At 40.5% G+C, this 17,682-nt stretch overlaps 1 protein-coding gene across 3 annotated transcripts in view; it reads right to left on the reverse strand.

Moving 5' to 3' along the window:
- chd7 (chromodomain helicase DNA binding protein 7) overlaps positions 1-17,682 on the reverse strand; it is a 69,479-nt gene that overhangs the window by 26,862 nt on the left and 24,935 nt on the right. For all 3 annotated transcript variants that reach the window (XM_048246174.1, XM_048246185.1, XM_048246194.1), the window contains exons 4-17: positions 10,253-10,391; positions 7,951-8,076; positions 7,751-7,816; positions 6,753-6,805; positions 5,621-5,735; positions 5,150-5,233; positions 4,821-4,958; positions 4,543-4,664; positions 4,163-4,406; positions 2,985-3,161; positions 2,722-2,865; positions 1,437-1,725; positions 1,029-1,239; positions 61-256 (exon numbers count right to left, since the gene is read on the reverse strand). In XM_048246174.1, coding sequence (XP_048102131.1) covers positions 61-256; positions 1,029-1,239; positions 1,437-1,725; positions 2,722-2,865; positions 2,985-3,161; positions 4,163-4,406; positions 4,543-4,664; positions 4,821-4,958; positions 5,150-5,233; positions 5,621-5,735; positions 6,753-6,805; positions 7,751-7,816; positions 7,951-8,076; positions 10,253-10,391 — 2,104 coding nt within the window. The remainder of the gene's footprint in view (positions 1-60; positions 257-1,028; positions 1,240-1,436; positions 1,726-2,721; positions 2,866-2,984; positions 3,162-4,162; positions 4,407-4,542; positions 4,665-4,820; positions 4,959-5,149; positions 5,234-5,620; positions 5,736-6,752; positions 6,806-7,750; positions 7,817-7,950; positions 8,077-10,252; positions 10,392-17,682) is intronic.

Genomic DNA, 17,682 nt, shown 5'->3' on the forward strand with positions numbered 1-17,682 from the left:
ATCTTTTGTGTATTGTAGAACATATTTAGACTCCTGCATTATTCCTGTGAAATTACTCACTTGAAGGTCATTCTGTGGGTTCCAGTCAGAGTCAAATATAATGCAGGTGTCTGCAGCAGTCAGGTTGATGCCCAGACCTCCAGCCCGGGTGCACAGCAGAAACACGAAGCGGTCCGAGTCAGGCCGGGAAAAGCGGTCAATAGCTGCCTGGCGAAGGTTTCCCCTCACTCTGCCATCAATCCGCTCATATGGGTACCTACACCATATTTATTAAGTTACAGTGGTCGAAATGAACCTTTTGGCTGGTAGATGAAAAATCAGCCCAAACTATACAGTCCTTTTCATAGCCTAATTATTTTGAAAGTGTTATTATACGGCTCTTCAGAATGCTACAGAATGTTCCATTCAAAGGAACGGGCATTCCCAATGTTTGGAGGTCCAATAATTTTGTAACCTCTGCAAAAATGACAATGGCAACTGGTTTTGATCTATGAATCAAATCTTCCATATCATTCCGTGTGCAGCATAGTTTGTTTGCGATCACAATGGAACGTCATTGAAAGTGAAAGTAAGCAAGTAATAGGCTACGTGCTATTTGTGTGGGTTTTCATTTTCTCTGCAAACAGTAACAAAATAACTTTTAGACTCGTGAAGTTTCCTTTTTTCGCTCTGGCAATTATAATGAGCGGGATAATAGCCTAGTATTGTTTGCTGGTCATTATCGGAAAAACAATCCTGGTAAATCATTGATCTTTGAAAGGAAGGGAGACAGGACACAGACGCGAAGCAGAGTTGATATGGCAAGCCAGTTTAACATGACAAACTGAAGTAGCCTATTGTCGGAGTTGATAAGCAGCCATATTACACACGCTAAAGTGGCGACTACCTGCCACAATTCAGCTGCCAATACAAAAATCTACTTGCTACTGGTACTTGGCGGGTGACAATTTCAAACCCTGTCACTTTAGTTAAAATGGATATCTATTGCATTCTGGTCTATTCAGTGATTACTGAGAAAAATACAATACCTTCTCTGGATGAGGTAGTCCTCTAAAATGTCCAGACAGCGCACCATCTGAGAGAAAATGAGCACACGGTGACCGCCGGCCTTCAGCTTGGGCAGCAGCTTGTCAATAAGCACCAGTTTGCCTGCTGCCTGGATCATAGCTTGGAGCTGGAAATCTGAGTGTTCAGTGGAGTGACTTTCTCTGAATTCTTCCAGTATCTTCTCTTCAGCACCTACATTTTTTTTAATCAAATGTGAAGTTATAAGGCAAACCTGCTTAATTAATTAATGCCTAATTTAAGCCCAATGAGTGGGATTTGTTTTGGTCAGTATATTTTGCCATCACAGTATAGACACTTTTAACAGTCACAAGAACACAACATATTTGTACAGCACTAAAATAATTTTTGATTGACTGAAGACAACATACCATTGACGAGGTAGGGATGGTTGCAGCATTTCCTCAGCTCCATCATTGTGTTCAGCAGGTTAGGTACACTGGATCCACCACCACCACCACCACCACCTCCTCCACCTCCACCTCCACCCTTTGACAAAAAGGTAAAGTTTTTCTCCAGGATAGCACGGTAGTACTTCTTCTGCACATTGGTAAGCTCCACCTCAATGATGGTCTCTTCCTTGGGAGCCAGGTTCTTCTCCACATCCTCCTTTAGACGCCGAAGCATCATGGGCTTCAGGATACCCTGCAGCTTCTGAACCTGTTTTGGGGTGAAGAGGAATGGGTAATCAAAGAAGTGAGAGGTCAGGAGTGAGATGGTGATTAAATGTAGGAATCAGATAGCCTGGACAGATGCTTTATCCAGCATGGGACAGGATATATACAATGACAGAGGAGGATGGCTTGCACCACTACATTACCTATGGCTGCGCTGATGCTGTCAATATTAAACATGGACTTTTCATGAGTATACAACTGCATTTAAAACCTCCAAAAAATATGTACTTGCTGTTCTTCAGAGAGGATTTCCTAAGAGCTTAAAAGCGCTATAAAGCGATGTTGGCCAACGTTACTTCTGTTGATGTTCAAACAAAACAGAAGTAGCTTGCTACTCCCTCTCCCAATTGAAACTCTCCTAAACGCGCATCTCTTCGGATATTGGCTGAAATGCTGTTTGTTATGTTTCATGGTGCATGGCTGCACAAGTTTGTTTTTGTTGCCGTTTGCAGAGCCTGGGCTGTCTACAGAGACCAAGTTTTTTTACAGCGTGTTCAGGGGACAGGCAGCTAGCGGATCATGAGGTGATGTTTGCTGTATGTGACAAAAAATGTTTTAGCCTAAAAAACATGTGACATCGCTTAGAGCACCTTGAATGTACAACTTACATTAGGAACTTGGAAATCAAAAGTGAACTAAGAGTGTCCAGATCTATTGTCAAGTCCTTTTAGGCAAGTCCCTCCACTCGGCGGCCATATTGTAATGTTTTTTGGGCACTTATCGGGCATCTATTTCGGCAGAAATGTGCGTGCGCAAGGCTTCACGACACCAACCTTGCTCCAGCAGCAAGATCACAACACATGATTGGCAATGTTTTTGAGTGCTGTGTCTCCATTATAAAGTCTCTGTTCTCAGTTGAGGCCCAATTACAGGTAGAGTAGGGCTGGCAGAATGCAGGTGGGGCATCAAAGCAGTCTACTGCTTCTAGTCTTCTTCCTCTATATTAGTCTGGCATGATTGATGCATTTTGAGTCAGTACCTGTTCCTCAGTTTTCAAATCGCCGAATTCCTGCATGAAGGTGGTCTCTGAAGGGAAGCGATCTGGCTCCAGAAAGTTGAGAAGACTGAAAAGCTCCTCTACAGTGTTTTGCAAAGGAGTCCCCGTCAGCAGAACTTTGTGTTCCTGAGCAGAGGAGAACAAGCCATAGGTTATTCCAAATTCAAACAGTTTATTTTATTTTTGCCTTTACTGGTTATTTAGGTTAGAGGGACATTTTTCTGAGAGGGGAAGGGCCTATTTACCATGTCCATCATCTTCAGGCCCTCAAGCAGTTTGCAGTTGCGGTTTTTGAGGCGATGGGCCTCATCAATGATGACACAGCGCCATGGCACACTGCGCAGCTCTGGGCAATCTGTCAGGATCATCTCAAACGTGGTGATGACGGCATGGAATTTGTAGGCTCCTTTTATCACCTTGCCCTGTAGGAATAAGGGTGAATAAGACAGACAATGCAAAATGTTTGACTAGCTATGCATCACAGTGGAACCAAATTCAAATGGAAATGTTCCACACACACACATACACATACACATATATATACATATATACACACACATATACATATATATATATATATATATATATATATATATATACACACACACACACACACACATATATATATATATATATATAAATATATATATATATATATATATATATATATATATATATATATACATATACACATATACACACATACACACATACACACATATATTATATATATATATATATATATATATATATATATATATATATATATAAATATATATATATATATATATATATATATATATATATATATATATATATATAAATATATATGAGATATATGTATATAGGGTGTGTTTTTCTTCCTTATAAAACTATTCGATACGTATCTAGATGCATAATCTCCGTGTGGTTTAACAGGTTGAACGTTAGCGCTTACCACCTGACTAGAACTGACACTTGAGTATATGGAAGTAGCACTACTGCACTAAATTGTCCTTATCGACGCTTTGGCTAAAAAGTGTCAGCCAAACGTAATTAAGGATACTGCAACACAACTTACACACGTGGGGAACCTAAACAGTCCAAGCAGTAGACTATGATAAAGCTAGCCAACTAGGCTAGGCCTACTATGTTTACAATATTTCCAGGCTTCAACCAGAGCAGCTGACAGCTGAAGCTATAATAATAGTACCTAGGCTTAGTAGGCTATAATATGTGCAGTCATGAATATCAAAAAGTCAGTATTTTCAAATTTTGTATCAGTTGTTTATGCATCATTTTAATATCATAATATTGTATATTCAGTGTTCATTCATTCATCTCTCTCTCTCTCTCTCTCTCTCTCACAAACTTATTACACAATATGACAACTTTATAACATTTTTTGGTTACATCTCCAGCTGAAGACAGCATTGGCATTCACCTGTGCATCTCTGTAGTTCATTTCATAGGTCTGGATGGTTCTTCGGCTGGCTTGGCTGCCATGGTAAACCACTACGTTCAACTCCGTCCACGTACGGAACTCCCTCTCCCAGTTTGGAATGGTTGACAGTGGCGCAATGACCAAATATGGCCCATGGATTCCCTTCAGGTAGATCTCATGGAGGAATGTGATGGACTGAATGGTTTTTCCAAGACCCATTTCATCAGCAAGAATACAATTCCGTCTATAATAAATAAATAAATAAATAAATAAATAAATAAATGCAAATGTGAAAGGAGGAGGGAGTCAGGACATCATAGCAGGACTAAGAGTCTAAATGAGAAAACTGCTGCTGGATGGCAAGCTAATTGCATACATACGTGTTGAACCAGTTGAAGAGTAGCCAGTTCACTCCCTCCAGCTGGTATTCCCTGAGTGTGTTGCTGTTTTTATATTCCCTGGAACTCTCGGATTTCTGCCAGTCGCTGGCAGGAGGTCGCTCCTGTTTCCAATAAAATAATTCCTGTTAGTGGTTTTCTGGGCGACCACAGGAACGTGGCTGGGTCTGTCCTTCCTCAGATTTCTCTTTTAAAAGGAGGAAATACAGTAGAGGAAAGAGGGTCACATAAACTGCCAGATCACTCCTCCTGCTTCTTACCACACGTTTGAGCTCTGGTTCCCTTGCCATCACTCGTTCGAACTCCTCAATCTTGCTCTGGTCAATGTCTGCCTTCAGTTCCCATGTGCTGTCCTCATAGGGAAGGGAGCACCATTTCACCAGGTATAGAATCACAGGCTGCAACAGAGAGACATTATGTTAAAGCACTGCTTGGCTCATCAAATGCATCAAACCTGGCACCAACAGTTTTACAACAAACATCAGTTTCTTGACTTATTGCACCAAAGAATGTTGGCAAATCAACAAACTATCAATTTACTTTAATAGTCATCATTCCCTCTGTACTGTGAAGTCAGGTTAGAGCTTACCTCTCCATTCTCATCAGTTGATTCAGACACATCTAAAACCCTGTCCACCTCAACATAATCTGGGTTAAAGGGTTCATCATCCATCTGCAATAGGTCAATTACAATTGATAAGGTGTCACATGGTCAATGAGGCCATATACAAGCCCATATACAAGACTATAATAGTGTACATAGTGCAATAGTGTACATTGTGTAATAGTATACAGTGTGTATTATAGTGTTCAAGAGCACAGAGTAGACAAGGGTTGTCTGTACATTTCATGTTAATACATGACCTGATTTTCCTAATACGTGTGAATGGCAATGGCCCAGTGTGGAAACATGCTTAATTTCCCCATCCCAATCTAATCAACCTAAACAACAGTTTCAAGCCTGACTTGTATGAGAAACCTATGATACCAATAACACATTTTTGATCAATTTGTAATTAGATACACTTAGATCCTTGACATGGATGACTATAGTGCTTACCTCAGTAAGAAAGTTACTGAGGGCCTGTTTGGCCTTGAACCTCTTAACTTTCTGGTGGATCCGTTTGTCTTTTTCAAGTTCCTCCACATCTGCCCAACGACAATGCAAATAAGAGCTGCAAGTACAGACAGATGAAGTAAGAGGGTGAGAATAAATTCACTGGAGTTGTTCTTACTTCTAAAAATGTTGTCTAAAGAGGTAAATTAACTAAAATTACAATGGCTCATACTTGTTGTGTTTTCAACGTGTCAAAAAAGACCTCACATAGGGAGATTTCAGACTTTCAAAGTCAACAGAGCACAGATGTACAATGACTTGGCTGATGCAGACCACCTACAGAAATGCTAAGAGATTCTTCAACCTCACCTTTTATGTGTTTCATGGTATCAAGCCAGCAAAATCAATCAATACCATAACCTATATTAGTGTATGAGTAATTTTTGTTTCATATAATAAAAAAAATAAATAAATAAATAAATAAATAAATAAATAAATAAATTGCTGAGTGCTGAAATTATCTTTTTCGTTAAGGATTACTGTTGATCTACCCGGACGGACTGGTCATAAATATTCAGTAAGAAAGTTCTATGACAAGCAGGAGGTTTTTGATTCAATGTTCAGTTTGCAGTCACAAACATATCAGGCACAGCTAAGCAATTAAGTTGATCTACTGCCACTCCTAGTTATCAGTCCATTTTCTAGCATGTAATTTAAGGATCCTACATTTTGTAGTTTGGTAAAACAAAGGGGTACTTTTGTTGTGATTTTGACCTCCCCAATCTTTAAGACTCACAAATGTCTATACTTTTCCAGATCTGGAAACAGTACTTCATAATTCCATACTTTTTCAGACCTTCCAAAACATATTGCCTTGTAAGCAGGCATGAAGAACATTGTGTGATGTTTCTCCTTTAGCATGAGCCAGACATATAAACTGCTGTTAGTCTTCAGGAATGAAACTACTAAATAATTAAAACTACCACAATGCAGAATATAGCCAATATAATTTGTGCTGAAGTTGGAAATTTGAAAATCTTATTACAAATTGAAATCTGTTATTCAATCATATCCTTCAATGTCTGAAAAGACGAATGAAATATATATTTAATTCCATATCAAGAAAGACACTTACAAACTCTTGAATTTAACATAAAACTCTTCCACTTCCACTTCTCCAGACTCCAACTGAAAATAGAAAAAAAAAAAAAGTAGTTAGTACCATAACATTACATCAGACATCAAGATGTTTAAGGAAGGATGGAAATTCATATCCAAGACTGTTAAATCAAAACTGTAGAACTTTGCATTCGGCCCTTCTCTTTCACTACTGTGTGTTGACAGCAGTGAAAGCACAGGCTGAGTCATGAATCACATCAGCTCCTGCACCACACACGGCCCCATTCACAAGCAAGTTGACCCGCCGCTGGCTTCCTGCCAAAACCACAGCACTAGAGCAGACGCCAAATCTACCATTTCCTCGGGCGGGAGCCCAGTCGCAGCTGTGCTACTGAGAGTGAGAGAGAAAGCGTGCTCGTGAATATTATTTTTGGCTGTTTTTGTGGTGTTCTGTTTTACAGCCCATTATCACAGCTCTCTCTCTTCACTCAGGCCAATTTCACCAAGGGCATCTGGTTTGGTTTGGTTTTCCCAATGTTTATCAATTTAGGACACCAAAAATCAATGGTGAGATTTGATTGCTGTCAAGTGAAATATGGTGTGAACTGAAGACTGTAATATCATTAGGCATAAGATTATCCTTTAGATTCATATTTACACAAAATCATTGTACATTAGCTCTTCACCTTGTGATAGGCAAATCACTGTTTCTTTGAAGGAGTGTTGACACAACTTCTGTGATACTGAGAAACACAGCTATGTAGGTATGCCTTTTACCTCATACAAATGGCTAAGTATGAAAATTAGTGTGATGCCCCTGATTACCAAATGATTGTCTTTTTAAGTGAAATGCAATGAATTTACCACACAGGAATCAGATACTTTTGTCCTTTATAATTGCTCTGTGGTAAATAAACTCAGCTGTTGAGCTGCAGAGAAAAAACAAAATCCCTATCTACCAGGTCCCAAAGAAGCATCGATTTTCCCACCCAAGGATCACTTGATTTTTTTCACCTCTTTCTTGACAGCACGCATCCCCATGATCTTCTCAACAACAGGCCCCTCTGTATCAGGCACCTCCTGAATAAAAAGAATACTCATTCATACATAATACAAAATATATTTCACACAAAATAACTGCATTAATGAACAGTACTAAGTGTCATAATACAAAGAAAAACAAAATAGCAAGACTAATGAGTTCAGCTGCTGACCTGCTGTTCAGAGGCATTGGAAGGGGATTTGGGACCAGTGGAGTGGTCATCGTCATCATCAGAAATCTTGAACTCAAGGTCCTCTGTATACCGTTTTCTCTTTACCTGACGACTGGACCGTCTCTTCTGCAAGCAAATTTCGTATTTCATTCTTGTGCCAGGTCAAGTCTCAATACCTCATAGCATGCAGCACAGTATTGCCTACAGGTACATCTATAACTGTTCCAGAGCTTGGACATTCCAGAGAAGGTTTGTGGAACTACATCATTGGAATAGATAAGGAAAGGCACTAATAAAGTAATAATATTAATAATAATAATAAAATAAAAAAAAACTATTAACTATGACCATTTACTCGTAAAAGGGAACCACAGAGGAGAGTGGTTGGTGACCATGCCTAGTTCTACTAATAGATTGATATGCAAGAAAAAAAAAATACATTTGCACAGAGGAGTGCAATACACATCATATACAATAACATCTTAATTGCTGTTTTAACCATGAGTGAGCTAACATTATTTGAACTACAGTCAGTCCATCCTTTCACTGCTTAAGTCAAATTATGTTTGGTGCTTCGGTCCCGTGTGTGGTCACTTTCAGAGTAATAGCGAAGTCCTTTTAGGCAAGTCCCTCCACTCGGCGGCCATATACCAACGTTTTATGGGCACTCATCGGGCACAGTCTTTGGGTCGAACTGCGCGTGCGCAAGGCTTCACGACACCAATCTTGCTCCAGCGGCGAGATCACAACACATGATTGGCACGATGTCTTCACAACACACAATATGATTGGCTCAATGTATTCACATATCGACGTTTTGCCGAGGAAGGGGTGGGATATGTGTAGACAACGGCCATATTGGCGTGACAAACTAGCCCCATGCATTTCTATGGAGTATTTTTTGAGTGTTGTGTCTCCACATTAGCAAAGTCTCTGGTAATAGTGACTAGTCTAGCTGCAGAGAACACCGGTTGGTTGGGAAGACAAAGATATTTAACAATGTTTGAAAAGAAAATTGGATTTAGACTGGATAAACATTTACAAAAATAGTACCTTATACATAGTTATACAACAGTTAAAATACATACTTGCACATTTCTATTACATGATTCCATTAATATTATTCAGAAGGAACAATTAATGCCATTAAAGGGACACTTCACAGATTAGCATTAAGCTTTCTATCAGAAGAAACCTGGTAGTATTTTCAAATGACCGTGCTTCCCTCCTTCATGTCCCCTTGAGATGAGCAATATCTGTATTTTTTTGTCTGGAAAACAAGTAGTCTTTTGCGTCATCGGAGGAGGTTTTGGGCAGAGGCTGGAGACTACATCTCTAGTTCTGCATGTTTTTAACGTTTTCTTTTACTGTCTATGGGGGTGTGACCTCACTCCCAGAATCCAGAAGTGGCTCCTGATGAAATATCCGCCTATGTATAATCTTTGCTTATGCCTAGGGTACTTCCTGGAGGAGCGGCTTGGTAGGGCAGCGAAGAGCAGTGAAAGGCAGGGAATTCTGGGAGTTGTTGGCTTTCCACCACATGAGCCAAAAATAAATATTTGGCTTTTTCTCAGTCAAGAAGGCACTGACTTTAATGATGACTCCACATTTCTACTACATAAATGGCCCAATTTAAAATACACATTCATCTTCCCAGCAGTGAAATGCTCCTTTAAGTAAAGGATAATGGCAACCCAGGTGTCCCAATATCTGGAATTAATGGATGAGGCGGAGGCAAAGAATTTCCTCCACCAAGTCCATTAATTCCGTACATCGGGACACCTCGAAGGCCATTATCCGCTTATCCTCCGGTTGCCACTCATATGTTGGCAATAGTTACTATACATACTATACATTCTATTGCACACAAAGGAAACATGCACTTCAGTTTAAAAAGAAGCTGACCTGTTCAGTTCATTGCACTACTTTTATGGTCACTGACTGTGATAACCGCACAGCATAGTTAACTTTGTATACAGTTCGGTTACCAGTTGATTCCATTGTTGAGAAACCTGCTTCCTACTGTAGTTCAACCAATTTTTACTATGGTTGTTATAGTTACCATTCAAAAGCGCTTTAATATGGAACGGTGGTTAAACAATTTTTTCCTAGAATTAATAGCCCTCTATCAGCCAATCAGAAAAGTTTATTTCTCTCCGGGGTTGAGACAATTAAGAGACATTAACAAAACCATGTTATTGACAATATCAAGAAAAAAGGGAGGGTAAACTACAATACCACAGTGTCAACAGATCCCTTTAGAGATTTTGGTATTTCAGCACCAGAGAGGAAAAACAGTTACCTGAACACCATCATCCTCCTCCTCTTCCTCTGGAGAGGGAGGTGGTGTCTTCTCAGTGTCTGAGTTGACAGATGGCTCCCTCTTCCGCTTGGCTTCCTTCTTGGTGCCCAAACCACTATCAGAGTCTGACTTCTTCGCGCTGAGAGAGAGAGAGAGAGAGAGAGAGAGAGAGAGAGAGAGAGAGAGAGAGAGAGAGAGAGAGAGAGAGAGAGAGAGAGAGAGAGAGAGAGAGAGAGAGAGAGAGAGAGAGAGAGAGAGAGAGAGAGAGAGAGAGAGAGAGAGAGAGAGAGAGAGAAACTTTCATTGTAATTATGTCAAAAAGCACAGTAATCACCATTTTCTACACAAAAACCAGGACTTGTCAATAATAACGGGAGTTGGATCACAAACAATGAACTAAAAAGCAAACTACATAATTGTAAACCGAGTACTAGATTAGTTTACCCTAGTAGAGTAGCTCACCTATTCCAGCTTCATAAAAAATAGTGAGGGGGGAATAGTAGACGTAGTATGCATGCATGTGTGTGTGTGTGTGTGTGTGTGTGTGTGTGTGTGTGTGTTTAATAAGGGACAGGCATGAAAGAACTACAGAAGTCAGGCCAGAACAGACTCCTCTTCCAGTGCAGTTTGGTTCCTGTTCTTATGCTGCCACAGCTTACACAATGCCCTGGAGGCTGTGGTGCTAGCTCGCTCTGGGGGCCCCCCTCGCCTTTCATTCGCACGCCAAGAGCAATCAAATCGCCCTGGTAACTGGCGCTCACGTGACCTGCACCTGTTCCTCTGGCTGGACGCCACTGGCTAAAGCCATCTGCTTGCTTCTGTCAGTTACTCTCTCTCTACCTCTTGTGCTCTAGCACTTCTACTCAAAGCACCTGCACTGCTTCAGTGTCTATGGGTTTCAGACTGTCAATCCTTCAGCAAAAGGAGCCAAAAAGAGTGAGAACGGGGAGAAAAAAAAAAAAACATACAAAGGACAGGGGAAAGGGAGAAGGGCTAGGGGGAGGAGAAGAGAGACCAGGGTTAGATGAGAGCTGATGGGCTGCTGGTGGGAGGAGGAAGAGGGGGAGGGAGGAGGATGACAGAGCTGTGCTCTCCCATGGCTGACCTTTCTGAAGCACAGAGGGCAGGGCTTTGGTTCAGAGACGACACACACACACACACACACCCACCCTTCTCAAAGGCCAAGCTTCTTTAGAGTAGCCTCTGCTGAAATACCACCCCTCCCCCATGTGTACGATGAAAGAGTAAGCAGGAGAGGGAGAAAATGGAGGGGGGTTTGGAGTGGCGCTGGGTAAAAGGAGAAAATGCTTTGGGTAGCTTATTCTTCCGCTCTCTCGCCCTGTGTTTGAGCAGAGAAGTACACAGGGCTGGGTGGGTGTAATTTGCGTTAGCAGGGCAGAGAGACCCGCTGCTCTAGCTCCATGAGACTCAGTGGCCGTGAGGGGGGGTTAATGGGACACCTGCCTTCATCAGCAAGATGACTCATCTTCCACTGGATCCCCCAACCCCCACTGAGTGTTCTCCCTTAGCCAAATAACAGATGCTTACACACATGCCTGTTTTCCCTCAACAGTACACTTGATGCTATGACGCACACACAAAAGGCCAAGCTTAAGATATGATACGATACGATATCATTGTCAGAGCTGAAATTCTTTTTTCATCACTGGGCAGCTCATTTAAGAAGGACAGACATACACGTAAGATGTATAAGACCAAAGGACTTATAAATTACATAAATTACATGAACATACACACAAAACAAAGAATAATTATAGCACTGAATTTAATGTAGCCGGTTTAACAATAGGATAGATTGATGTTGAGTTTTTAAGTCCGTTGCGATTGATAGAATGAACTCTAAAGCGTCCGTTTCAGAAGATAGAGTTTCTGCAGGTATCAGCAAATCTCATTTCATGCTTTTTCATGCCCTTTTTCATGCCACTTCATGCCCATGTCCAACTGCAGATACTCTCACAGCACGTTGCATTACTACCATCCGGTGTCGCGACTGTAAAAAACAGCCAATTAAAAGGTTCCGCCTGTCAACCATTGCGCTATACTTCCGATCAAAATATATATATATATATAATGTTTATATGATCAAAATAAATCATAAATTAAATCAAATAAATAAATCAAATTTACATAATTTTAAATGCCTCTGAACATCGAAGTTCATGCTTTTTCATTCCATTTCATGCCTGTATTTTCACAAAATCTATTTAAAGGGACACCAGGCAAGCCTGATGCTTTTTCTCTCTTTGTGTCTTCAGTCAAGGGTTTTCGCTGCTTCTTCGCCGGCTCAGCCATTATACACACGTTTGCAACAATCTCTAGCGTTTTGTTAGCCTGCCTCTGTGCTGTAAACTGATCCTGCTTCGGTCAGCGGGTAGGATACACCGAACTTGCAAGTGGGATTCTTCCTACAGGCAGTAGGGGCGGGCGAGAGCCTTCATTCGCCCCGTAATGAGTCATTTAACCATATACCGACTTACGAAGATGATTAATTAACACAAAAACGTTGCCTGGTGTCCCTTTAATTACTTTTCATGCATTTTAATGACCCGCAGAAACCCTGTGGTATTCTCTGTACAAAACATGTGAGGAGTCATGTTCCTGGACAGTCTGAGCATACGGTTATTGTGAGCTTCCTGAAAGGAGTGTGCTACACGTAGTCCTGTAGTCCAGTAGTATCTGAGAGAGAGACAGGGAAAAGGAGGGGAAGCATTTTGTTGACCACTTTGCATGAGTGGTCAACTTAAGAGTCTCCTGAGATATTACAATTTTCAACAGTACTGGGGCTATCTAGAGTTGAGGTTAAGGTGCAAATCCTTATTCATAGGGAAATGAAAACTCACTTTGTGTGAAGGCCTGTAAAACACAGTGAATGGGGTGGGGGTGGGGTAAATGTAAGCTTTACTGAGGCCCGATCCATGCATTTTTGCATTTTGACTGGTTTATCAAAAGGGTGTGGAACAACAAGTGTTATGGAGTAACTCTTGTTGTTCAACTCTCCTGTTGTTTAACCAACCACATGCTTTTGGCAAGTCAGAGCAATTTTAAAGGTGGACAAAAAATACTGTAGGAGGAGTTATGAGACATCTGCTAAAATACACAAAGCACATGCTGCCATGCACAATTTTGTGTGGGGTATGCTGGCTAGTGATTTTCTGCTTGTCAGAAAGTAAATAAGGTTTACACAAAATTAATATTTGTTTTCAAACAGATACAAAGCCATAGATACCAGACAGCCAAATCCATCTAATTGTAAATTGTGTGTGTGCTAAAGAGGGTGCCTATGTTAAACCCTGTAGCAAGTGACGAAGCTATAAACACAGTCAACGTGCTTAAGTCACTTATGCCCTTCTACCAGTTCCTATGGCCACTTGGCCAGTGTGAACGCAAATGAAAAACCAGTTTTGGGGGAGAGTAGTTAGTAGAACTGATTTAGAAGTGGACTATAACGAAGTTCCTGTAACTACTTGGTCTGAAACAGACCCATGTTACCTCAGCCAAAGAGGGAGGGAGCAGACAGGTGGAAAAAGAAGGGAGAAGGCCATGGCTTACACCAACCTCATCATTTCATATTTCTGTCATCTCTGTTCAATATTAGCCTGGAGATTCCAGACCCTGGTAATCTAGAAAGTTTAAGGGTCTGGCCACGAATAATGTAATGGCCCAACTCGAGGGGCGGCACCAAGCGTGCATTTGAAAATCTCACTGCACGCAATTGGATAACGACCTACTTTTACTGACTGATTCCAGACTTCGACGCAATTGGATAACACTACGACAGTCATCTGTTTAGCTCGCCTTTGGCCCGCCTATATCAGATACGCCGATGTGATTGGCTCCCCGCGATACAAGTGGCAAAAGTAAGGTGCATCATTACTCATTGCCAGAGTGTCTCAGAGACAATTTAAATTGTGCTCTTGCGAGAACTCTGGATTTTCCAGGGTAGTTAAATATAGGATTTATTGGGAAAGAATGAGATTTGATATGCCAACTGCACTCTGATTTTGGAAATGAACACCTGTCAGAACTACAGCTAAGAAATCTACTTAAAACAAACATCCAATCAAACAATATTCAGCAACTATGTCTACAAAATTGCTTTGTTTAGAAATGTGCTAGCATAACAAGGGGTGAGCCAGAGCACTAAAAATAATCAGTGAAGTTTTCTGTCTTTAATAATCATTAACAATTTGCCTGAAATTGTAGGCTATTGGAAGTAAAATTTTACTGTATTTTATCTGCATACCATTTCACACTTTCGCCTATCTCTTTTGACAGGCCTTCCATTTATATTGGTAAAAGATTGTTACATGCATGAGTTCAACCAACAGCCAATCACACCTCAAACACAGCATAACGACACAGCTGCATTCAGAAGTAGCAAAAAGTTGTCTTTCTCTATATGCTGCATAGCCGAAAGAATGCCTGCCCATGAACCTAACCCACCTCCTTTTGGAAATGTAAATGTAAATGTAAATCAGGTTTCTTGGCCAAGTATACTTGCATATACAAGGAATTTGGTCTCTGCATTTATCCCATCCGTGAATTAGTTAACACAGCGCACATCGTGAGGTGAAGCACACACTAATCCGGAGCAGTGAGCTGCCTTGCTACAGAGGCACTCGGGAGCAGTGAGGGGTTAGGTGCTTTGCTCAAGGGCACTTCAGCCATTCCTACTGGTCGGGGATCGAACCGGCAACCCTTCAGTTACAAGCGTGAAGCCCTAACCATTAGGCCACGACTGCCCGACTGGACGATTGTTATGCTGAACAGAAGAGAAAATTAGAAGGTGAGCAAAAAAAAGAGGTGAGCAACAGACAGGTAGTGGACTACAATACATGCTTGAGCTAGCCTCAAAACGTTGTGCGTCAAGAGGTTTTTGGAGATGTGGGGGCAATAAACCTATGCTGTGACTTGTGCATGTTTAATATCATAGTGATGTGACATGAGCCATTTTCTCGTAGTAAATTCTATGCTGTGGCCCGTGAGAAAAAGGTTTGGAAAACACTGCGCTAGAGAACACATGATGAACAAGAAAGGAATATACTATTAAACATAGCTCCAACTCAATGAAGCACAGAAACACATGACTGCGCACAATAGGTGCTCCATCTATTGCAGGGTTGGTCAAGAATCATTTCAGTAGCAACTGAGTGATCTTATGACCATCTTGACTCTGATGTACTATGAATATGGAGACTGGCAGGGCAGTTTAGTAAACTCTGAAGTGGCCCAGCTGGTGTTTCACTACATTCATAATGGTCTCTAGAATTCTTCTATAGGACCCCCGTTTAAACTGAGGTTATACACCATGTAAACACCCAAATACATTTTCCAAGAGAATTCACATGTTTATCCATCACACAAGGAGCAAATTTATAATTTTTATAAATAAAAATACAGTAAATATACTAGTAAATGCAGAAAATAAATATATCTTATATATTTATAATATATATAATATATATATAGAAAATATAATATAATATATATAATATATATATAAAAATATATATATTTTTTTTTTTTTTTTTTTTTTCATTCATTGCTTGCATCTTAAAATAGGTCTTTTTAATTTGGGGCAATGCTTTCACATGACTTTGTTGTTTAGCTGTCACACTTCTTCAGAGCAGAATTGAAGTGATCACCTACAAGAAAGCAATAGGGCTATCTGGGTCAAGAGCCTTGCTCATGGACACAATGGTGGTAGCTCCTGGGACTGAACTCACAAAATTCTGGAATTCAACTCAGAAGGCCACATCCCTAACCACTAGACCACAGTCACCTGATCACCACCTAACAACTACACCACCACCAATGCTTTCCTTGTTATAGATTCCTTTTACATACTATACAAGCATCTAAAGAATCCCTAGCCCATCAGAGTTTGTCTACCAGAGAGATGATGCTTGAGAGATGGTGTCAAAGCTCCTTTCAAACATATTCCTACGCCTCTCAAAATACCCTGTGATACTAATGCTAAGCACAGACCAAGCAGACTTCAAAACCACATGCTGTAAGTCGCCTTGTGTTGCCCTCCGAAAAAGCTGCACTGGAACACACCGCTAAGACTCAGACTAGGGCTGGGCGATAAAACGATAGCGATATGTATCGCAATAGACATGTAATCGATATCAATAAAAAAATACGTTTGATAGAACATTCGATAATTAAAAGCAACACACACCTCCGGCCTTACGTTGTCCATAAATAATTGGCTAAATATTTCTTGCATTGTAGCTATGTGCAACTCGACCAGAGTAGCCTAGGCGATAGAAGTAGGCCTACCTCAACACAGACTCTCAATGAGTCCTTGCCCCTTGCGCACTCTCTCCCTCTCAACAGACGCATCCCTCCTCAGCATGCACATGTAATCCAAACATTCACAATCGTGCAAGACGACTGCTAAATTGCTATTAAATCCGGTTAGCATCATTAGTACGCTGCACGAATTTGTCCAAAACTGTTGCATTCAAATTGACTGCTAAGTTTTAATCATCTCAATCCCGATGCAAATGGAAAAGTATTTTCCAAGACTCAAACGGGCCTGTCCCAAGGAGAAAAAGTATTCATTTGAAACTTAAACACACGTGGGGAAACTGAACAGTACCAGTAGACTATAATAAACTAGCAAATTAAGCTACTTTGTTTACAATATTTCCAGGCCTAAACCAGTGCTGCTTTTCATTCAGACGTATGTGCACATTTATTTATTTGAGCGTTTTTCATGATTGTGTTGTGTCTATTTCTTTTCCCTGTTTGCTTTGACTGATAACCGAGGTGATTAGAATCAGAGGAATTGGTTAATTTTGAAATAAAAGTGTTTAAATTTAACTTTTTTCCCCCCCTTCTGGTCCTTATCTGAAATAGATTAAAAAAAAAAAAAACAATAATTATCGATATCGACTGATAAGAAATAATTATATCATGATACAGTTTTCAGCCATATCGCCCAGCCCTAACTCAGACAACTACCACGTACATTCTGCACCTGTGCAATATTAGTGATATTACCATGGTTTCAATGTTTCCTCTACCTTGACCCGCCCCACTCTGTCTCTGGCAAAGGTTGAGTAAAAGTTCATGGTAAGCCAACCAATCATCCCTTATGCAGTTGTCCCGCCCCCTCCCCTACCTAAATAATAAAAAAAAAAAAACGTTATCTTTTTAAAAAGTTTAACCCCCCAAAAAAAAAAAAAAAAAAAAAAAAATTGCAATTAGATTTCCCAAAATTGTTCAGCCCTAGGCTACTGCAATACTGCAAGTTAACGTCACACACACATTGTTAGTCCATGCTTATGTTGAACACCACAATGCAGTTAAATTCAGCAACTAGTTTGCTGCCACTGTAGCAGTGACTTTACTTAGGCCATCCCAGTTTAAGAAGGCTAGGCTGGTGCCATGGTAGATGG

Source organism: Alosa alosa, chromosome 1 (genome assembly GCF_017589495.1).
Source record: "Alosa alosa isolate M-15738 ecotype Scorff River chromosome 1, AALO_Geno_1.1, whole genome shotgun sequence".
Classification (NCBI taxonomy): Eukaryota; Metazoa; Chordata; class Actinopteri; order Clupeiformes; family Clupeidae; genus Alosa; species Alosa alosa.